The 22,966-nt window shown below is 37.2% G+C and overlaps 2 protein-coding genes across 2 annotated transcripts in view; one reads left to right on the top strand and one right to left on the bottom strand.

The window, feature by feature from the left end:
- mtRNApol (mitochondrial RNA polymerase) lies at nt 1-12,480 on the bottom strand. Its single transcript, XM_073088526.1, has 24 exons — nt 12,179-12,480; nt 11,947-12,063; nt 11,312-11,870; nt 10,963-11,097; nt 10,470-10,644; nt 9,568-9,675; nt 9,129-9,290; nt 8,594-8,923; nt 8,215-8,355; nt 7,886-8,004; nt 7,381-7,549; nt 6,999-7,117; nt 6,476-6,691; nt 5,950-6,099; nt 5,466-5,663; nt 4,785-4,994; nt 3,982-4,136; nt 3,460-3,611; nt 2,665-2,824; nt 2,322-2,451; nt 1,898-1,999; nt 950-1,121; nt 489-580; nt 1-324 (listed from the first exon to the last, which is right to left on the bottom strand). The coding sequence occupies exons 1-24, from the start codon at nt 12,321-12,323 to the stop codon at nt 198-200; spliced, it is 4,143 nt and encodes a 1,380-aa protein (XP_072944627.1). The 5' UTR covers nt 12,324-12,480; the 3' UTR covers nt 1-197.
- Nucleotides 12,481-13,361: 881 nt separating this feature from the next.
- The window catches only part of LOC140753841 (uncharacterized), a 33,831-nt gene continuing 24,226 nt past the window's right edge, over nt 13,362-22,966 (top strand). The window contains exons 1-14 of the mRNA XM_073088642.1: nt 13,362-13,522; nt 13,596-13,677; nt 13,833-13,920; nt 14,365-14,467; nt 14,660-14,741; nt 16,073-16,169; nt 17,056-17,272; nt 18,220-18,301; nt 18,390-18,480; nt 19,252-19,357; nt 19,637-19,730; nt 19,908-20,004; nt 20,116-20,478; nt 20,554-21,294. Coding sequence (XP_072944743.1) covers nt 13,501-13,522; nt 13,596-13,677; nt 13,833-13,920; nt 14,365-14,467; nt 14,660-14,741; nt 16,073-16,169; nt 17,056-17,272; nt 18,220-18,301; nt 18,390-18,480; nt 19,252-19,357; nt 19,637-19,730; nt 19,908-20,004; nt 20,116-20,478; nt 20,554-21,294 — 2,265 coding nt within the window. The 5' untranslated portion in view covers nt 13,362-13,500. The remainder of the gene's footprint in view (nt 13,523-13,595; nt 13,678-13,832; nt 13,921-14,364; nt 14,468-14,659; nt 14,742-16,072; nt 16,170-17,055; nt 17,273-18,219; nt 18,302-18,389; nt 18,481-19,251; nt 19,358-19,636; nt 19,731-19,907; nt 20,005-20,115; nt 20,479-20,553; nt 21,295-22,966) is intronic.

Here is a 22,966-nt window from a genome sequence, read left to right as displayed (position 1 = left end):
TGTTCGTTCATTTAAAAAGCACTATCTAGAAAAATTAAAATCAGTACTATCCTAGCGAGCGATGAGCATTTATACTATGAACTTAAAATTCGTGTCGCAACTAGTTACAACAAAAATACGTTTGTAGACACACAATCGTTCAGCACAATTCGTTTCAGTTGCCCGTACGTGAGGAACTAGCGCGCGGTGTGCGGGGCTCAGCTGAAGAAGTACACAGAGCGGAGTACGTCGCGGATGTCGAACTGCCCCTTGTCGGGCACGGCGCGCAGCAGGCTGTTCACGCGGCGCTTGTTCGCGCTGCCCGCCGCTAGCTCGTCTATCTCACTGGAAACCATAACCAAATCGTAAAGGCACTGATATAGAGGCATAAACTTTTCATGAAAGAATTGAAACCTTATTTGTGTCATGAGAGATTGGAGTATTGCATAATTATCATAATATTAGTAAATTGAATATTGAATACGTTTTGAAAATTATTTGGTATGTACCTTTCAGGATAGCTGTATTGTTTAACGAGGAAGTCAGATAAGTCTTCTAGAATAGGCTGTGAGTGAAGGGCGACGAACTGTTCTCGGCATATCTGTAAAATATTTATTATCGTATTTTTTAAATATTGTTGAATATATTTATATTCACTGAATAGGTAAGGTTATCATTATTCGAAGGTGATCATTTTGTTAATTCCACCATCACTTTAATTACTCTCGTAGATACCAGCCGCAGAGCCAGCCGACTATGGGATTACCCAGAAGATTACCATTAGCATTTCCCAGGATAGTTATTTAACCGCAGCCAGCAATAAGCCCAGCCAAGTGTGGAGACAATAACACCACTACTTCACTTTACCACTCTTCCCTCCCTCTAAAAAAATAATTATGCTTAATACTTATAACGGCCGTTGAAAACGAATTTATTTTGATGAATAGACAGTTGTACTAATGTTGCCCACCTTATTCATAGCGTCGACAGAGTTCGGGTGCGTCCAGAAGCAGTCGTGCACGGAGACGAAGGCGAGCCCGGCGGCCTGGCAGCGCAGCCCCGTCAGCATCATGTGCGACGAGTCCAGCGAGTGGATGAAGTTCGGCGGGAACGCGTTGCGCTGTTTCATCGTGCACGGACGTCTGGAGACAGGACGGATTATTATTATCTCATACAGTAATACCTCGGACTTACACGATTGGTGGGACCGAGTGATAACCGCGTAAGTCGGGGTATATAAAATTCTCGTGTCATAATGTTCATTTATTTGGAAAACTTACAGCTTGCTTAGACAAACATAAATACACTATAGAAAAGGAAAGCCGATTACAAGTTTTCACGTATAGAATACTGTTCTAGTAATGTTATTATGATAGTTACCGTACTCCTCCGAAACGGCTTTACCGTATTTCACCACATTTTATATGCATATTCAGTAGGTCTGAGAATCGGCTACTATCTATTTTTCGTACCCCTAAGTGATAAGGGTTGTTCACCCTTAACATTTTTTTATTTACATGGCAACAACGTTTTCCTGGTCAGCTAGTATACTGTAAAAAGCATTAAACAACTGATAGTTTAAATGTATGCTAACCTAATATAAGTATTGTATAAAATATAAATTACAGCAAAAGCAAAGAAAACACAATAAAGGATATGCTTTAAGGAATGACTTAAAAAAGCAATTAAAATTAATTCTATTAGACCAGTTACGCAAGTGAATTAGTACTATAATAAAAACATGTTTGATTACCAGTCTTAATAAACCGGGACTAATACCTGACGCATTCGCGGAACATTAAATGGAAAACTCGATTTTAATAAGAACATAAATAAAAAAAATGGCTGTGTTATGAAAAACAATACATAATTATCGCCAGCAACAAAAAAAGACAGTATAGATGTATTGTATACTGACTGTGCGGCGTCGTGCGGTGCGCGGCGGTAGTAGGGCTGCAGCACGGGCAGCCCCAGCGGCGTGCGCCACCGCACGCTCTCGCCGCACACGCCCGCGATCATCCTGCGCACACATACAATCACAACCCTATACGCTTTACACAAACTAATTTGATCTTCACACTTACAGAATAGTATAGTAATAAATAGCCTCGAAGGGCATTGCAAAGAATAATTTTGTGACATTTTCCAACTAAATTAGCAATAGATATTTAATGTAGTATTTAGTTTATTCATTTCATGCAAGTGTGCATATAATAAAAAGTAAGTTGGTCTGAGATAGGTATAGATACATGTTACTTGAGCGATATCGAGTTTTTGAAAAACTTTAACCCTGATTCCAGCTTATACGTGATTTTAACTATAATGAAAAGCTTGATTCTCACTTGGCGCAGTCAGTAAACCAGTCCTGTATTAGCTTCGTGGAGGTAAACATTTCGCGCAGGCTGTCAAATGTCTTCGCGGTGAGGTAGTGCGAGCACGTCCACACGTGCTCCTTTGGGAATTCTTCGATGTCTAAAAAAGGAATTAAAAAAAATGTGAAACATCTCATAGTTCGTGTGTGCGCTGCGTCCACACTCATGAAATGCCTTTCATGTTACATTGCATGTTACGTTACAACAGTCTGTACCTAACTTTAAGCCACAGCAAAACATCGTTGAGTTTTGCTAGTATACTAATATGCATAATCATTTTGAAATTATGCATGTATGTATAATATGTGCGTACCTTTAAGTTGCTTGGCGATCTGCAGGCGCGCGCCGAAGCGCGTGACGCCGTACACGGTGGTCATGACGGTCTGCTTGATGACCTTGCGCCGCACGAAGCCCTCCAGCGTCGCCGCCGCCGCCACGCCCGCCGCCGCGTCGCGTGCGCGCTGCTTTTCCACCTGAGGATTCATTGATTTACTTATTTATACTTATTTTTGCGGAATATATGTTTGTAGTTGTGCGCAACAACTTCAGACCGATACTATTACATATATTTGTAAAATAATATCACCGTAAAGTGTAGGGTTAAATATATTTATTTCCTTAGAAAATTGTCAAATAATGCACTTAAAATAAGTCTGTTTACCTATTTACATTAAAACATCCAGAATAGATCAAATATATTTGTATTGTAGTAATAAGCGAAGCCACATCTTGTAATTAGACGTGTAGCAACAAGTTTATGAAGTCGAAACGTGTGTACACATGTGTGCTTGTAAGCTTGCGGGTACAGGCGTAGGAGCACGCATATATCGGAGTTTGTTTGTGTTGAGTGTGTGTCACATACGTGAAAATGTGTACGTATATGCCTACTAGGGCGCGCAAGCCTCGGTGTATGAGTCTGTGAATGTGTCTATGTGCACGTGTGTGTGTATGTGCACGTATAGTTGTATTGACATTCAAAAAGTGCTGTGTGAAGAACCTACAATGAATAAAAAAAAAATGATTTGATTTGATTACGACTGATTGATTGATCGACGTGTACGTATTTTCGTGTCAGTACGTGTGCGTGTGCATTGTGTGTGATACTGACGAGCGCGGCGACGTCGGTGTAGACGTCGTGCGGGCGGTGTCGCGGCGCGAGGTTGACGGCGGCGGCGCCGGGCGCGTCGCGGCCGAGCGCGGCGTAGTGCTGCAGCCCGTTGCACGACCCGTCCTGGTGCACCGGGAACCCGCACATGTACTCTGTGCACACATACACGAACAATTAAACGTGGTACAACTCATTGTAGACTGTTGCTGTGTTCTGCTTTCAAGAATGTGATTAGGGAAAGCCCAATTTGCATCTCAAGGGTAATAATACATCTGTGATTAGCTATGACTGTGACTTAGACGATATGTAATACTAGAATATAAGTGTGGAAAAAAATACGTTACACTATTAGGGTGTGATAAGACTAAAATAACATGTTTAAAATCTGGATCAACTTAGTTAGAAAAGACTCCTATCCTGTTAGAAATTAATAGATGTTACTAAAATTACATTTAGTTCACGAACAGAAAAATGTCTCCTATGTATTGCTTTAGAAAACGTCATTTTAAATTTAATACCTACCTTCAGGATTTGGTGATCTAACAGCTTTAGCGATCTCCATGCAGCAAGCTAGCGTTTGCCATGGCTCTTCGGATTCCTTCCACCACCCTTTCCCATCCAATGGATGGTCAGCAGAGTCCAAAATTTTGTCCATTATGCTCTCTGCATATTGATACCTGGAATTCAAATTACTATTATGTAAATAATTCTATTAAATATTTGTTTTTAAGTTAACAGTACAAATAAACCTGTTTTTTTTATAATATGAGAGTAGCAAACGAGTATGCATGCCACCTGATGGTAAGTGGCTACTTCATCATCACGGACATATTCTTTGAACCCCAATAAAATTGGATTCCTACCTGAGGTCAACCACAAATGTGTCCTTACTCCTGAGGAGGAGGAGGAGGAGAACAATGCTGTTATCAGGCAGAAATAGGTGTGGCGTGATGCCGCCGCAGTCGAACCATAGATTTTGAGATAATAATAATTACTAGTATTATTAAACAAGAAATAATTTAAACAAAGGATTTTATTATTAAGTGAGTGACCTTTCTTCAATAGTGTTCCGCTTCATAGTGCCAGTTATATTTACCGCGCGCAGCTTGAGCCACCGCGTACACGCGCCCGCGGAACTCCCTGTGCGACTAAGTCCTCCGGGATGGCGGCGCACCTGTGGCCGACTCCATGTAGGAATATTTAATCCAATCTGGGGTGGTTTACAGATGTCCATGGGCAGCAGGAGCCACTTACCAACAGATGGACTGCATGCTCGTCTGCTATTCCCATATTATAAAAAAGCGTGAATATTCATGAATAGCAACCTCTCATCAATAGTGTTCCGCTTCATGGTGCCGGTGAGGTTGACCGCGTGCAGTTTAAGCCAGCGCAGGCCGGTGGGTCCGAGCGGTTGCGCGCGGGCCAGCCGCAGCAGCGCGCGCGCCGCGTCCGCGCCCAGCACCGACACGTGCGGACCCACCGCGTACACGCGCCCGCGGAAGTCCATGTTGTGCGGCAGCCAGAACATACGATCCCTAGGGTAGGATAGGAAAGGTTGAAATTGAATTGTTTTTTTAATAAGGCAGCATTGTTTTTTTTAAATAACTTATTTTTTGTAATTATCCTGTGATGTCATTGAATAATATAAATGAGCACGTATTTTTGTAATTACAATTATTTACATATTACATAATTATAGACTAATGGTACTAATATCGAACAATATTAAAATATGTATTCTGAAATAGAACCAACTGCACAGTCTATTAACATAAGTTAAGAAAAATTTAAAACTATTATTATGATTATTTTGTTTCTAGATAACCTATCCCTGCTTCCTCGCTGTAATCATGAAGAATCATCTTGCCAAGTAATTGATTATTGGCATTCAAAAACAATTCAATATTTAATCATAAAATATTTTATATTCTCACGACGACTAACCATAATCTTATCGAGTACCTACTACCTGCATCTGAAGTATCTAGATAACAAAATAAACCAACCTATAATGGTTAGCGAGCGAGAGCTTGTAGAGCGCATCACACCAGAGCGAGTGCATGTCGGCGCGCGCGCGGCTGATGGCCAGCCGCCGCTTGAGCGTGGCGCCCGCGCCCGCGCCCGCGCCCGTCGCCACCGGGAACTGCGACGTGTCCAGTGAAGACGCAGGCGGCGCGATGTCCAGCCGCTTGTCGCCGCCAGACCTGGGAAGCGCGCCATGTGGAACATGTATCGTGATGCCGGAATCAGGTTTTAATTTAATTTTAATGCTACGTTAATTGCTATATAACTAGCTTACATTAATGTAATAATGGTGCATACTATCAGACTCCTTTTACCAGCTTCGAAAAAGAAAAATATCAATGGCAACCACATATCACTTCAAAAACTGTAATCCTAATTAAGGTTGATTTTCCTTAAAAAAATGTCTGCGTCCGACAATTTATTCAAATGACTAGTGTACACATTTGTATAATAATAGTATCTCACCTAAAAACTTGCAGTTGCAAATCTAAAATAGGTTTGTTGATGAGCCACGGCACTTCACCCAGCTGATTAAGACTGTCCAGGACTGGATGCAGGGATCCCGGAGGGGCTTCGTCCAGGAGCTTGGTTTGACTCGTCATGTGGATGGGCATCCTGATAGTAACGGAGATAATAAATGTTATTTTGAAAATAAATAACAGCATTTAATAAATTGATTTGGTTATCTGAAAATTGTAAATTAACAATACATTCAATGTAAAACAAATGTGATGTGTGTCTATATTGAATGAGTGGTGAATAAGTATGGCCAAACATGGTTCTTAGTATCACTTTTACTTATTATGTACAGTAAATTAGGTCTATAATTTTTTTTAGAAGTGTATAGTATAATAAAAAGAAATATTACGTTGCTATGCTAGTAAGCTAAACTTAGTTGAATCGCAATTGTTTGGTGGTCCTCATAAATTTATGCCTAGATCACATTTTAAAACCAATCCCATTTTGAGACCTTATTTAAAAAATAAGTTACCGTATGAGCGGCGTGTCGGTGAGCAGATACGCTCCCCTGGTGGGTCCGAGCCAGGGCGCGGGCGGCGCGGCTTGCGGCGCGAGCGCGGTGCGCATGCGCAGCGCGGGCGCCGCCGCCGCCGCCCACAGCCGCGCCAGCGCCGGGTGCGGCTTCAGCTCCAGCCGCACCTGCCGCCCCCACGGACGGTGCACCTTGTACACCGCCGGCAGGCGCTTGCTGCAAGCACACACACGTTATTGTCGCCTCGGAAATATATTATACACATCTACATCGAAGGTGGTCGAACCCTTAGTGGTTCGACTCCGGCGACACCATCGCCAAATCTATTTTTGCCTCATAACATCAGTGTTAAACGCTGCTGTGTTCTGGTTTTGAAGGGTGTCGTAAGAGAGAAACTCTTCTGAGGCGGTCCAGCTTAGTCCTCAGGGATAGCAGTGCATCTGTGGCCCACTACAGATAGGAATATAATGATATATTCTTTAGTTGTAAGAAAATATTTTTATATGTACTTTCTGACACTTACGGTTTAGCTTTCGACTTGAACATGTTGACGTCAATCTTAATGTCATTGATGATGATGTTGTACAGAAATTTTCCGATATTTTGTCGAATTTCTACAGGCCATGGATATTCTTCTATATCCTGTAAAAATAATGTGATAATGACATAAGTATTGCTATATAGATTGTAGTATCAAAATTTAATATCATTTCTACCTAATTTATAAGACCATTTAACATCAACTTTGTTATCGGTGTAAAAATTTTTTTCAACAATATAAGGAACAATGAGGGCAAACATTTCAAAACTTTAAGCTTTCAGTACTAGTTTTATGTGAGGCCTATATTCTAAGATAACATATTACAATTTTGCGTTAATGATTAATAATGACAGTAGGTACTCACCAAGCTTGCCCCGTGTCTATCCCGGTGCAGCAGCAGTTGCCAAGCCTGGCGCGCGTTGCACACGGCGCCATCTAGCGGTTCGCGCGCGAGGTACCACTGCAGGTACTGTTCATATACACGCTCCAGCTTCGCCAGCACGCCGTTGCTGCGACGCTGTTTTATCTGGTACCTTGCCAACACCATCACATACATTACACAGGCACATAGATATAATACGTAAAAACGAGATGTTAAAAAATATAATTTCATATTTTTTAACTTCTATATTCTAGTACGCTCTGAAGTTGTTGCGCGTAAGTTTAGTTAGCATATAATCCATAACGTAAGGGCACACTAACGCTGCTATGTGCCCGCGAGAGCGGGTAGCGGACGGGTCTTCGTTCTGCTAATATCTACAAATTTACTATTGCGACGCAAATTGTTTCTATATTCTGAGCGGACTAGCTGTTTGGCGCGGATCACAATATGGTAAAAACTAGCATAAGTCGCGATATAGTTTACTTACTTCTGGTATACTTGAGTGCCGAGATCCCTCTGGAGTAGTTTAAGCGTAGGACTGTACGACTCGCTGCCATCTATCAACTTGCGGATTTCTATCATCATCAATTCTACAAATTGGTCCGCCTGCAAAGAAAACATTATAATTTAAGTCAATACTTGCGTTATCGAACTGATGGCAATAAACAAAACGAAGTAAAACGGAACAGGTTTAAAGGTATTAGACTGTAAATCCACTCACACTCGAATGAATGAAACGAAATCTGTACCTTACAATTAACTTGTACATGTAACGTAACAAATAATGCAACAAGAGTAACAAGTCAATTTACTTACATCCAAGACCTTCAGATATGGATACAAAGTGATGGCGGTGTGTGAAGCGCTGCTGCGGGACCTCAGCGTGCTCAGGTTGCGAATGAACGCCTCCTTGATCACGGTTCGCCATTCACTTTCAGTTTCCTGTAATTTCTCCCTCTGCAATATGAATAAAATATTATTGACATAATAATCTATTGTAACCTTATCTCACTGATTATTTATAAGCGAATTAGTTTTCTCAAAATAGTACATATAAATTATTTCTACGTATAACAAAAACTAATATTAATATTACTAGCAATATAAAGTAAATAAGATTTAAGATTGGATAACGCAATCAAATGCGTCATTTTGTATCTAGGATCATCATCATAATACACTGAAAAAGGCTTACGTATTTATTTACTGACGGCAATTCCTTTTTTGTGGCACTAATGTTTTCCACCTCGATTTCCCCGTTAATCTCCATAGCCAACTGTTCCTTTCCCTTTAGTTTCAATTCCTCTAATGTTAGGAGATTTTCGGCGGGTGATATTAACAATCCTTTTCTGTTTTCAATATTGTCTAACTTTAAGTCCTCTAATAGTGGGCAGTCGTAGTCTAGTAATGGAGGGGTGTACTGTGGCTCGAAGTCGGGCTGTAAGCGACGAACGGCTCTAAGAACCATTTCCTGCTGGTCATATTGAAACTTTGTCTTGTCCAGTAAATCATTTAAAGAGATACCCTGAAAGATAATTATTAGATATTATAGGCTGACTTACATCATAGTGTGTTTCATTTCACAATGCGAAACCAAAACCAAGAATGGATAATTTATAAGCCATATTATACCAAATTACTTTGGTAAATTAGTATTATAAAATTCAGGCAAATAAGTTATAGTTTAGCCATTACGGTTATAGCCTAAGCAATAAAGTATGTAAGCAAACCTTTTGTAGCATCTTCTGTCTGTAATTGTTTAATACTGAGAACTTGTCTTCAACACTGCTTCTCTCCACACACTCGAACAAAGCTGCATAAGTCTGCGCGTTCGCGTCCACTCCATCTTCTGACATGAATGTCATTAGCTCTTTTGTACCTTCAAGATTGCCCTAAGAAATATAAAAAAATGTACTTATACTATATTCAGGTGTCTTATCTGAACCTAAAAAAAATAACTTAATATTTTTTTTACTTTGAAGGACATCTTGGAACCCCCCATGTGACTGATTGTCCTTAATATAACAATTAAGACAACATAGATTAAAAATCTAATATGTATAATATTGCATGGCTCATAAGTCAAAATCTTTATAAGATCTAGGCTACAGTATGTTCAAGACTTTCTTATTACTATGACCATGTTACAAGAAAATATACATTTATTACCATAAATGCATGTCCATGCAATAAAGTGTTGTAGACTTTAACATCAGTGATTTTGGGTTGGTCTGCTCTTGTACTTTTCTGTCTGTAATACTGTAAAACTTGCCGACCCTGGAATAAAAAAGTTGAGTGTTAAAAATAACGAATGACGAATTAAGGGGAATAGAAAGCAACAATTCTGATTTAAATGCAATTTTGTCAAGTGCATGAGTATATGACGCACTTACGTCATTATAAACGTAAAGGTGCGATATTATAAAGTTTACCCTCGGGTTTCTGTTGTATAAATCATAATATTAGTAGAGGTGTAAGCCTATAACATCTTTATATAACCATTGGCATTGAATAGTGAGAGGCTATAACGTTAGTCAGAACTAGTTAGAGCTTCGTTGCATTATAAAATCAGTGATGTCGTTCGACACAACGCATCGCGTCGTGCAACGCACCGTATATCCAACATTTGCTTGAAAAATGGTACTGATAGCAGTACACCTTGTGACGCTCAACACTCAGCAGCGCATTGGAAAAAAAATCGATGAGAATTATCTTTTTATATCTTACTAAAATGTTATCAACACAAAAATATGCCAATTTAAGAAGAAAACTTATCTAAGTGGAGCAATGACCAGATTATAATGTAAAAGTATTAAGATAAAATTCTTAACATAGAAAATATGGTGCTTAAGTCTAGAGAGTTTAGCCACTGCCATTATTATTATTTTCAATATTTAGCTATAACCAGTTATTATGTTGTTATCATTTCTGATTTGAAACAAAGGAGACAGCAAGTAATGGATACCAACTCAGTGATGATGTGCAGTGTGTAGAGCAAACGCAAATTCGCATCCTTTTTGAGTTTGTTTTACTGTTTGGCTGGCTTGGCTGTAATGTCCTAAAGCACTCACCTCAGCGATCATGTGCAGCGAGCAGAGCAGCTGCAGATGCGCGGCCAGCAGGCGGTGCAGCGCGTCCCGCTTGCCGCGCCGCTCCAGCTCTCGCGCGTCCTGCTTCATGCTCAGCTCCTGCGCCTGGCGACGCTTCTCGCGCTGCTTCTTCTTCTTCTGCTTTATCGCTTGTTGGCTGGAATGTTATATTTTATAATAAAACATCAAAATATGAGAGACATAGTTGCTAGCATACTGAAGTAATAAAATTTACATTTCTATCTGCGTAGGTTCATCTCTTCATTATTTGAATATTGTATCCACATACAGGAGTAATTTCACAAAGGACACTTTCTATTATCGTCTTTTATGCCTTGTAAGAGTTTGTCAATTTTGTAGGCAGAAATGGACAAATTTAGATTTTTGGGGGAAACACTAAATGGATTGAATATTAATGCACGAGCTATCAATGAAAATATAAATAAGTGTACAATAAAGATAACTATATACATACGCTTTTTTCACTTTTAAGGTTTTCTCAATATGCTGTCTCTCATTTTCTAGCTCCAAGTCATCCTTTATGTCAATTTCTGTGTGTAAATTGTCCTCGCATATATCATCTAAAGCTGGATGAGGTATGCCTTGATATCTACATAACAATTATTTAAATATATTAATTCTTATAATGACTTAGACATGAAAAACAATGTTGTCAAACTCATCAGAAACTTTTCAACAGATTTTCGAGATTTATAGCCATAGCCTCTGCAGCATAAGTAAATCTTTTAAAAACCCTAAGAGAATATCTATTCAATACACTGTTCCTCTACCCTAACTATAGGGAGTCTAAATAATATACTTACTGTAAATTTGACAGGTGATTAAAAAGCTCTCTATCGTATCCATCTAATTGGTTATTATCTACAAATAATTCTCTAAATACTGCATGTGGACTTTTTGGTAGTGATCTTTCACTAGGTCCACTCACAGGATCACTGGGTTCTAGGTCAAACTCCTGATTTACACCTTCATTGATGGCATATCTTAAGTCCTGTAACTTTTGATCATACAGTGTGGCCTTCCTAAAACTATAGTAGCTCTCCTTCACCATGTCTATGTATTGCTTAGTTTTGCATCTGTTCTCTAATGCTGATATTTTGTGACTAGTAAATATGAGGGCACATTTGTCATCTTCCAAATTAATTCCTGAGGAAATTGAAGGTAAATTTTTCTTTAGTATTTTCTCCTTCACACTTCTGAGTAGTTCTGGATCAACTTCGTCTATGGGTGACTTTTTCAATGGTTTTGTAGTTAACTGATGGAGCTGTCCCAGGTTCACCGGACTGGACGCTAACTTAGATAGATGTTTAGCATGCAATTTACTTATCGATACTTTTGTTTCCGTCATACTACTCTCATTCACTGAAATACGAAAGAAAAATTAGGTTATAATTGTAATGTAAACAAGTATCATAAATATACAGTTTACGAAACAAACCTTCCATTACTTCGCCATATTTCTTGTAAGATTTATGCCTTGATTTCTTTTTAACGGATTTCATGGCGTTAGCCGTTCTCGTAGACTGATGTCGCACGACAAAAACATTCCCTGGAACTAACGCGAAACGTTATGCAACTGGTAAGCTAGGTTATGTTTATAAAAACATTGCAAGTTTAGTGAACTTTATAACACGTGCAATCGACAAATTAGCCTTCATTTTAAATTTTACCTGTATAATGTTCCGCTAAGAAAATTTTCCGACAGAAAGAACATTGTGACACCGGTGCCAAACTTTTCAGGGCATTATTTGATGGTAAAGCGATCCCGTGAATGTTACTTTGATATAAATTTCTTGCTGAAATCAACCGATGCATTGTCCCGGTTTAAAAACTGTAACTACATCGCGTTAAAGTCTGAATTAGGACACATGTTAAGTAAGTTGAGACAAGCCGAACGATACGAAAAGCGAATAATTAGCGAAACCACGTGAAAATTGAAAATAGATATAATAGTATTTTGACAGCCTTCACACTGACTCTGACTTAACTGACAGTGACACTCAATAAGTCTCACTGAACAGAGTAGTGCAGCAGAATTCGATTAATTGAAGAATCGACTTTTGAAGGTTTCGATTACATAAAATCTTGTTCTTTTTTCTACTCATGTATTGTTTTATTATTCATTAAACGAATTTTTGGTCGCCTTGGAAAACTAGTTACGTTTGTTTTTGGGAGAGCAGCATTAAAATACACGAAATCAAAGTAAATAAAAAGGAAAAGTCTTCAATGTTATTGTTAATTTATTTTACAGACTTGAATTCAAGTCAATTTCAAATTCTTTATTTATTGGAAAAAATGACTACATATCTTACCGTATATTTTGGCAGATTACAGGATAGAGTAGAGCCTTTATAGGCACTCCAATATTTAGTTAACATTATTCATTTGATGATTATTTAAATACGATTATTTTAATAACTTTTCATTTTGAAGAGTTCTATTAAAAATAAACTTAAAAATTGGTAACATACCTACCGAACATTATGGATTTTACGTTTAACGATTTATCTAGGCGACGGAGACTTTCCTCGATATAGAGTTCGCGTAAAATCATCATTAGTGAATCACTAAGTTAAGTTTTTTCAATGTAATGAAAAGGAAATCGATCTGTCAATTGGATTAATCGAGTGCTCTATTGAAAACTCACTTTAAGGAGTTAACACACTATTAATTAAATGGCACACTATTAATTAAATGGTAATGTTTTCGGAGTTTAAACTTAAATATAGAAAAGAGTTACTACAAAACTACACATAATATAAATATACTATCGATTTACATTGCACTTTTTGATTTTTAACCTGTGACCTGTGGTTTTGTTGTGTGATTGGTAATTGCTGTCAAAACTGACAGTTTTGGAATTTATAAAGAGAGTTTATTTTGGTTATTTTTGTTTAATTGTATAAGATTTTTTCATTTTGAACAAAAACTAATTAATGTACACTACTAGGATTTTATAACTAAAATAATCATTAAAACTTTTATAAGTGCAATGGAGGAAAAAGCTTTTATTTGTGAGTAAATGACTTGAAATTTGTGGTAAGTGTATAAAATAGTATGTATTTTAATTGTTTCCTCTATTTTCAGGGACTCCAGAACTGAACAAACGTTTAATACAATTTCGTATCGATCATGATTACCTATTTAAGAAAAAGAAACAGCCTTGGGGGTTAGTAAATTAGGTATAGCTTAACATTGCTTAAACATAAATGGAAAATTTCATAAAATGCGTATTAGCTATCAATTAATTACCTTAAGAATGCAATTAATATGTTTTCTTACTCATTAATATACTATTCTTACTGTATGTATTATTTGATGCAGGGAATTTTACAAAATCCTTATTGAGAATGGCTTTCCAGATGAGATGACCATTAACCATGTCAGAAAAAAGTGGTCATACATGTATGATGTAAGCATAATTAATTTTACACAATAAATCTTACTGCTTTGATGTATCTTATTAAGACTTTCAATCAATCAATTTTATGTCTGCTTTAACTTCTTGTCATAGTTTACTCATTAAGGGTTCGTACACAAAACTGCGATGCGACGTCGCATCGCAAAAATCTGCGAGCTCCCTCGACGCATCGCAAGAACTTGCGAATTGATTCGCATCGCACAGTGGTTGTGGTTGTTGTTGTTGGTCACCCTGAGAGACGCTACGCCGCACGATATCGCATCGCAGCAATTCGCATCGCAATGTTCTGCGTTGCGAATTCGCATCGCGTCGCATCGCAGTTTTGTGTTCGAGCCCTAAGAGTTACTTGTTAAAACTTATCTAAGATTTATTAGGTAAATAATACATATTAAGTTCCGGAGTTGAAATTAATCCTACAGTATTAATATCTTACAGACATATAAAATAGCAAAGAAAGCCAAGAATAAAAACTGGAAATATTACAAAATGTTTGAGAAGCTTTTTGGACGAACAACAATATTGGACAAATATGAATCTTGTGAGTATTGAAATGTCTGCCATTGAAAATCATTTTTTAATTACAGTGGGTTTTTTTATTATATTTCTTGATCAATATGACTATCAAATTTATAATAATAATAAAATAATAATAAGGAAATTGTACATATTTTTTTAGATTGCCCCGTAGGGTAGAGGAGGTCATTCATTATTTAAAAAATGCTTTTTACAGGGTCTGATGAATGGCGTTTAAAACTAATTGCTAGTATATGTGAAGCAAAGACTAATAACCTAGATTATAGGGGCACATGGAAGTAAGTACTAATAACATTTTTATATAGAGTTTTCAAAGAGTGTTTAACCTTTTTTGCATACCTACAAAATCGCCATTAAAAACTAGATTAATTAAGCAAACACGTTTCAATCAACAGCCTAAATTATTGCAATTCAAAAGTATTCAGTACTTATGTATACGATTCATATTTGGGCTACGTAAGTATGATCATGTTTCAGAATATCGTGCAAAGCTCAAGTGGCTCCCAATTCGCCTTCGCCGAAATGCTCACATTCTATCTCTTCTATATTGTGTACTATTTAATCCGACTTCTCCTCCATACCTCAAGCAACGATTTCAGTTTCTCCATCTGTCCCATGATCGATCCCTTCGCTCCACTGAAAACCATGCTCTCCTTACTCCACTCCACTCAACATCCTTCTACAGGAAATCCTTTACTATATCCGCTATCCGTCTGTGGAACTCTCTTCCTGTAAATATTCGCAATGCTCAATCCCTTTACTCCTTCAAAAATCTGGTGAAATGTCATTATCTTCAGCTCTAACTCTATCTTTGTTTCTTTTCCTTTCCATATGCTTTTGCTATCTGTAATTTAATATCTTTGTTTATTTAAATCTTAAATCTGTCACAACTCTTTTAAATCTTGCTCCTTTCTTTTTAAATACATATAATTTGTTTCTATAATTTGTTCCAAAATTTGTATTTTATGCCAAATTCTACCATCTGTTATTTGCACCCTACCTATCATTCTATATTTTTTCACTTTAACTCCGCACCTAAAGGTTGCCTGGAAGAGATCGCTGCTGAGCGATAAGGCCGCCTATTGTATTTTTAAAATAATTATTTTCCATGTGTTTTGATTCTGTTTATGGGTACAATAAAGTATATTATTATTATTATTATTCAATGATGAAATATTATAAGTTAAATATTTAAGAACATTTGTTATTAATGATTGACTAATTTATTTTCTGTGGTTTCGAAATCTATTATATTTGTAAATGTACCACTTACAGAGTTTTAACACTTAATGCTATTCTATTGTAATCACTTAAGCTATTGATTGCCACATGATCTTACTGTCTGCCAAAACTCTTTTTTTGGCATACTATGTAGGTATGCCAGGGGGCCTACCACCATCTTTTAAAAACCATCATAGTTCAGGAAACTTTTATTTCAATATTGCATCAACATTGTTTTGTTTTGTACCACTACCTCCTCCTCCTGACAACCAATGATAGAGGACACATATTGAATTTATTGTTCTTTATTGTCTATGGACTATCTTAGACAAATGAAATAAGAAAACATAAAAGTATATTATGGTACAATTCTTTAAATATTTTATAGGGCGGTGGAAAAGTCACTGAGATTGGAAGAACTTCCTTTAGACTGTTGCATTCAAGATATCAAAGGATTGTGGCAGCATATAAGAATGACTTTTAATGTAAGCGTTTATTTATATTATTATAACATTACACTAACGGACTCAGGGGGGCGGAATGCTTCCGCCCTGAGCCTACGATGACCTTAGTCGGCCACTGAATCATTACACCGTTTTTATCCAAATTATTATTATTTCAACATAGTCATATCAACCTCACATTGTTTGCTAATATTTTCTCATATTAAAATCGATTTATGTTTTATGGATTTAATATATGGATGGGACCGCCATATTAAAGATGCCGGCATGGGTACAGTTCGTTATTATTTATTGGTACAAATAGTATTATTAATAATTGGGTCAAAATAATTCCAATAGTTGCAATGTACTGGAAGCACTTATAATAAATGATAACAAATTTCCTCCACGTTATTTGATTAATTACTTTGACTTTTAAATCGATGTCGATTACGTAGCATAGAACGAAATTGTAATGACTTTATCTAAGCAATTACAAGATATACTGCGGGCTACTGAACGGCGAACCTGTTTGGACCTTTTGACCTGCTTGATATAAAATGTGTTTTTCAATTTATCTTAGGAACTTTGTACACAACTATTTTCTACAGCGATTCTGATGAAATAGGTGTAATGTACCCTGGTTACAATCTCTAGCGATCTTATATTATATGTATAGCTAGAATGGTGTATCTACATTAATGTTAAGTAGGTACTAGATCTTAACACATAATGGTTTGACATGCGTTTTGGGTTCGATCCCCAGCCAGTCAAACATCTAAAATGCACATAAGAGTATCAAAGTAAACACCGCACCGCAGCTGAAGTAGGTATTTGTGGGAACGTAGTAAGTACATAACAAAAAAGCGTTAGAAAGTAAAATACTTTTTTGACCATTTTAACAATAAGTACTAATTATTATTTTCAGAGAAAGCATCGTTTGAAAGTAAAAAAAAATTCCGATCGCGCGGAATGGGCGCTGTATGACGCAATGATGAACTACTTCCAAAAGTTTGAACCTGATTACCTGTCGAAGTTAGAATCAGACACAGGCATAAACTGCTTGAGCAGGGAAAGGAAATCGAGCAAGAATTATCTGAACAAAAACTTTGACAAAAAGGATGACCAAACTTCTGAGTTTCAGTGTAAGTATTTGCTTTGTTCGTAGGGGTTTTGCCTCTGGCGCTTCTATTGTAAAGGAGAAACAGTCATTTGATGTGGTAAGGGAGACTTACTTTTACGAGGCATTCTAATTTAGTCCTCAGGAGTCGACCTTAGGTGGGCATCTAATCGTATCTGAGGTTGATTACGAATGTCCGTATGCGGCAGGTGGACTGCATGTGCGTCTGCTACTTCTATATACCTATAGAACATGTAAAAATGGATTTTCACTTCACCGGTGGAAAAAGAAACTACAAGTAATTTCTACCTCAACGTTTTATGTTTACAAAAATCAGAATTTCATTCCTCAGATTGGAATTCGGATTATCAGCTTTAAAGTGAAAATTCGTACAAATAGGTTCACACGGTTACAGCAAAGTAGGTTTAACTAACAAGATTTATGTGTGGCAAATGTATGACGGTAATGCAAACATTTGCTGCCGTCATGCTCTAGACAAAGTAATAACCAGTGTTTAGATAGTGATTACATTTATTTGCAACCCACATAGTTTTCGGATTTGCTTTAATTCGCAATAATTCTAATGAAATAAATTCATTTCCGTACGCTTCGTTGTTAATTAAATTGAAGTATTTCTTACGCTTCCGAATTATTCCGAGTATTTTCGATTTGAATCTAAGCTACCCATTTTTCTCAGCTAAATTACATCATATTTTTCATGGTACGGCTTAAGGATTCTCTTTAGGTCCTTTTATTAATATCGCGGCCAAAAAACTATGTAGTATTTAGTCATATCGTTTGATGCTTAATCGTTTAATATAAATATGAACTAATGTGTAATGCATGTAAAGGAAGTCACGTTTTTGTATAAAAGGACAACTCATCAATATTGTTCAACGAAGCGTTAAAATGTTATGGTCTATTACAAATTATCGCAATAAATATTCTGAAAAATGCATGATTCATTTGCAGGGTCAAAAGACATAACGGAGTCGTTCATACAAATCCGATTACAGAACGACTGGCTGTTCAGAGAGCGCAAGTGGGCGTGGAAGTGAGTTGATTCTCTAATCTCGTATCACGTTACAATTCATGTATGTTTCTATTATATATAAACTTAAATAGTTCCTGTATGTTGATAGCGACCTGCTGAACATTATGCGCGAGGAGTACGGCTTCCCGAACACACTGACAGGAAGAGATATTTGTAGGAAATGGGCGGCGACATTTAGTGTAAGTATATGAAGCGTATGAGTATGTTAGTTCTAAGTATATTGACCAATTAATATGGTAGGGGAGCCCATGATGCTAAATGTGTAGTAACTCTAGCGTCATTGGGACCTATACGATTGTGTAGATTAGACGTTAGAATGAAGAAAAGGTTAAATTATATTTTTCGATTTAGCGGGGTGTTTTCTTATTCTGCCTTTTAAAAAAAAAAATAGTATGAGAATGTATGAAGAATTAATTAATGTATTTTCCTAAAAAATAGACTTTTCATTCATAATTCATGATTCATGCTAATAAGTGACACTATCAGATAGCATAATAATACAGGTGTTGTTTTTTCAAAATGACTATTTTTTTTCACTACTTCGACGTGTGGTATTCGGCAGATTATGATGTTTCCCGTTTTCTAGCATTATTTCCTTATATTAAAAAGAAAATTTACCACGCTCGAGCATGTCCAGTGATCGATCTTTTAGACTTTGCAAACTCCCCGATATAGAAAGTTCATTTATGGTTTAGGATACTCTACAGGGTGTAAGGTATCTCCCATATCTTAGTCTGACGCGCTCGAGATACTTCCGAAATCCCCCCTTGGGCTCCCCAACTAATACAGATGTCTTCAAACCATTAGTGCTGGGTGCAAGTCTCGGAGTGAGTACTAATACAAAATAAACCAGTACAACTACGGATTATATTAAATAGCTGTTGCTGAAATAAAGATATGTAAAACTGGTATTTCAACTGAAATATTAAAGCATTTTTTTTGTTTATCAGGAATATCAAAAAGCAAAGGCAACGAATAACAACTCGTGGGTGTACCACAAACTGTTCGAGTTGTACTTGGGGGAGGGCAATCTGAGCTTGAATCCTACTGTAGGCTGTGAGTACTTAACTAAAATGTATTCGTATTAGGTCATTTACATATATTAGGCAAGCAGATATGCCTGTCCGTAGTACAAATAAAAGTGAAATGTTTTATTAAGTCTGTAATATTGTGTAAATTTGGGTTAAAATTTAAATCTTTACAACTTTGTAAGCAAATGGAAGAGGTAACATACACACATACGCATGTACATGGAATGGAAAGTAAATTAAACGAACAAATTTATTAATGTACTATGAAAATTTATTTTTACTAACTATTTGTTCTTTTAAACAGGGAAAGAAGAATGGATTTTCAATTTGATTAACATCCAGAGGGATTGTGAACATCTATTCAGATTTAGCATTAAGGACAACACCGAGGGATGGCGGTAACTTATCTGCTTCGCTAAACTTTTAGACTTTACGGAAGGAGGAAGATTTATTTCATAAACATGTTGAGAATATGATTATACTTAATCTCCTCTTTTTAATTTTTTAAATTTAATTTTCTAACTTGTCGCCATTATGTACTTTAAGTTGTGATTTATATACTTATTGTTTTCCAGAGAAGTCGAAAAACGGATGCGTAAAATGGGTTTGCCCTTAGACCACAGTTTATTGGAATTACCAGAAGTTTGGGCATATATGTTAAAAACATACAGGGTAAAGTTAAATTTAGTATTTAATTTATATTCATCCTCACTTTACCTTTTTAAAGTTTTTTTAATTTAGTTTAGTTTTTTAGTTGTAAAATTATGTTTTATGTAATTGCAGTGGAAACGAAAATTTGCTGATAAAGGCATACTTAGCGAGCAATGGCCCTTTTATGAAGCCATGGCGGCTTATATAAATACGCATAGTCGTAAGATTGTAAGAACATTCAAACAAAAACGAGAATCAGTTAAAGATGAACATTTCGACGACTGCGATAGGGCAAGCGATGACGAGGTCGATGAAGAACTGAAGTTAACGGAATTGAAAGAAAAGCTGCATGAAGTAAGACCTAAACTAGAATTTTCCAATGTAAACTACTGCAGAACATGCTCCGACGCCAATGGAAGCCTGAATATATTTAGCGATAAAGACGACGAAGGCGTAGATTTAGCTGAGAAATTAAAAATAATAGGTGGTGTGGAGGTAATGTACTTGTCCATAATAAATAATAAAATCTGGCATAAAAATTCTGCTATTGAAATGTATGTATCTTTTCAGGTCGTAACGTCAGACAATCTGCCGTCACAAATCTGTATAAATTGTGCTCGGGAATTAGAAAATGCTTACAAATTTAGAAGAAAATGTCAAGAGTCTGACAAAAAGTTTCGAAACAGTGAAATAGCGAATGATATTAAAACAGAAAATCACGTCGAAGAAAGCATACGGCCCGTCGCAAACGATGACGATGAGCCCCACATTGATCAGATGGATAGTCACTGTGACGACCTCCCGAGCGACTCCGAACCCAAGCGAGCGATAAAGACGGTTGTGAAAAAAGAGAGAATAATCAGACCAGGAAAGAAGAGAGGGCGCAAACCCAATTACCATTACTGGAAGGTGTGCGAAGTCTGCGGCAAGTATACCAAGAATCTCGTGGCTCACCTGGACACGCACTCAAGCAGCAAGGAGCACGCGTGTAACGTGTGCGACAAGAAGTTTAAGTTCCGGAGCGGGCTGCTGATACACAAGGCGGTGCACGACCCGACGCCGAAGAAAACCTGCGAGATCTGCGGGAAAACGTTCCACGTGATAGCGCAGTACCGGAAACACTTCGTGTACCACGCGAACGAGAGGAAGTTCGGCTGCGAGACGTGCGGGAAGCGGTTCAACACGATGGACATCCTGAGGGTGCACACCAGGATACACACGAACGAGAGGCCCTTCACGTGCGACGAGTGCGGCAAGACCTTCCGCACGGCCGGCTGCGTCGGCAGGCACAAACGAATCGTACATCGAAAAGTGCATTAGCATAGGCTTACATCATAGATTTATATACACGAATTATATAAGTTTTAGTTATAGTAGGTATGTGGAATATTTTGGGTTTTATCAATTTTATATTGAACTTGTTATAAAATATAAATGAAAGTTATGAAAAATATAATTATTTATTAAACTCTTATAAAAGATTCAATTGTTTGTAATATATGGCATTTAATCCTACACCTACTAATTTACATAATAATTATCTTAAACTCTATTTTTTTTCTAATTATACCTATAAAATAATGAATCAATCATTGTTTTGTAAATAAGCTACATTTTTCACTCGCTTATAAATTCTTAATATTCCGATTCAGTTTATCTATTGAAGTGTCGCGTACAAAATAGCGATAACTTATGTTAACCTTAATATGAATTTACTTTGAACCGGAGATAAATCATGCAGTTTAGAGTGTCAACTCCGTTAGATATATAGTATTGGCTATTTTCGTAGATAGGATTTTACTTTCATCGACAAAAAAGGCGCTAACGAATGTGTCATCGGAGATAGCGGTAGGCGCTCGCCCACATTATCTTTTCTATTAACTTAACCGAAATATAAGGAGCAATGTCCTTATATTTTCCAATTTATCTTTTATACACCGAATAGTAATACGATGTTTGTATTCGGATCGGACAATTATGGGCCATTATGATAAAACAGATGCTATCCATCAATATTAACCGGTAGCTGGGGGATGTCGATTGGCCGATTGTCCGAAAATAAGACCCCACTTAACCCTACGGAATGTCGATCAAGCTCACGTCAGTGGGGCATAATAAACAGGCGCATTCGTTCACCCGGTGTGCAGCGGCCGGCGCCTGCGCAACTCCACAAAGTTCATCGCTCAGCCGCGTCAGTTGAGTCAGTTCGCGTTCGGCTGCGTGCGCTGGCGCACTGCTTAACTTGTTGCTATTTTAGTGAGAACGGTATTGCCGATCGTAGCCCGATACAAAACTAATAAGAAGATCCGTTCTTCGTAGACTAAATTAGAATTAAAAGGGGCGACTTGGCGATACTCAATATGGTGAGAGTCTATTAAATTTTACTAATAGATTTATTGCTTCATAATGCGATTGGATTAAAATAAGTGTTCTACGGATCTGTCGCATAAGATGATAAATGATCTACATTATAAAAAGCCCTTTTAAGTTTTTCTTCTTCAGTTTCTTTGTTAATACTAGAGTGCGCAAATTGTGTTTGTGTAGGTACAGCTAAAGTTGAATATTTCTCGTCACAAACGTTCCAAAATAATTTTGTTTATACCCACTTATCAATAGTCTATTTATTTGTTATATTAGGTGTTATCGCTTGAATTAGATTAAAGGTCAATAAGTCCACTATTAAATAGTACCATTTTGATTGACAGATGATTTATCATGAAATAGAAATCTGTGCGTAAAAGCCCTTTACGCTTATTCTAACACCTACCAGAATTTATTGCATCGATTTAGTAGGAACCTAAAGTCGTAGAACCGTCCGTGGTTCGACTTTACCTTTACACCTATTTCTGCCTATTAACAGTCGTATATATTAAGCGCTGCTGTGTTGTGGTTTGATGGATGGTAATGGAGGAAACGAGAGATACTTTCCCGAGGCAATCTTGCTGATTCCTCAGAAGTATCAGCGCATCTGTGGCCAACCTTA

The sequence above is a fragment of the Epargyreus clarus genome, unplaced genomic scaffold (genome assembly GCF_041222505.1).
Source record: "Epargyreus clarus isolate Ecla_fem2 unplaced genomic scaffold, WU_Ecla_fem_2.2 ptg000027l, whole genome shotgun sequence".
Taxonomy (NCBI): domain Eukaryota; kingdom Metazoa; phylum Arthropoda; class Insecta; order Lepidoptera; family Hesperiidae; genus Epargyreus; species Epargyreus clarus.
This window is presented reverse-complemented; position numbering and strand designations above follow the sequence as displayed.

What these genes read in the sequence shown, in the direction of transcription:
- mtRNApol (XM_073088526.1), bottom strand. Translation starts at nt 12,323, where the DNA reads ATGCATCGGTTGATTTCAGCAAGAAATTTATATCAAAGTAACATTCAC. An exon ending in GGCACTCAAGTATACCAGAA is followed by an intron (nt 7,550 to 7,885) that starts GTAAGTAAACTA and finishes GGTGTTGGCAAG; the next exon opens with GTACCAGATAAAACAGCGTC. An exon ending in GCACCGCACGACGCCGCACA is followed by an intron (nt 1,122 to 1,897) that starts GTCAGTATACAA and finishes TCCTGTCTCCAG; the next exon opens with ACGTCCGTGCACGATGAAAC.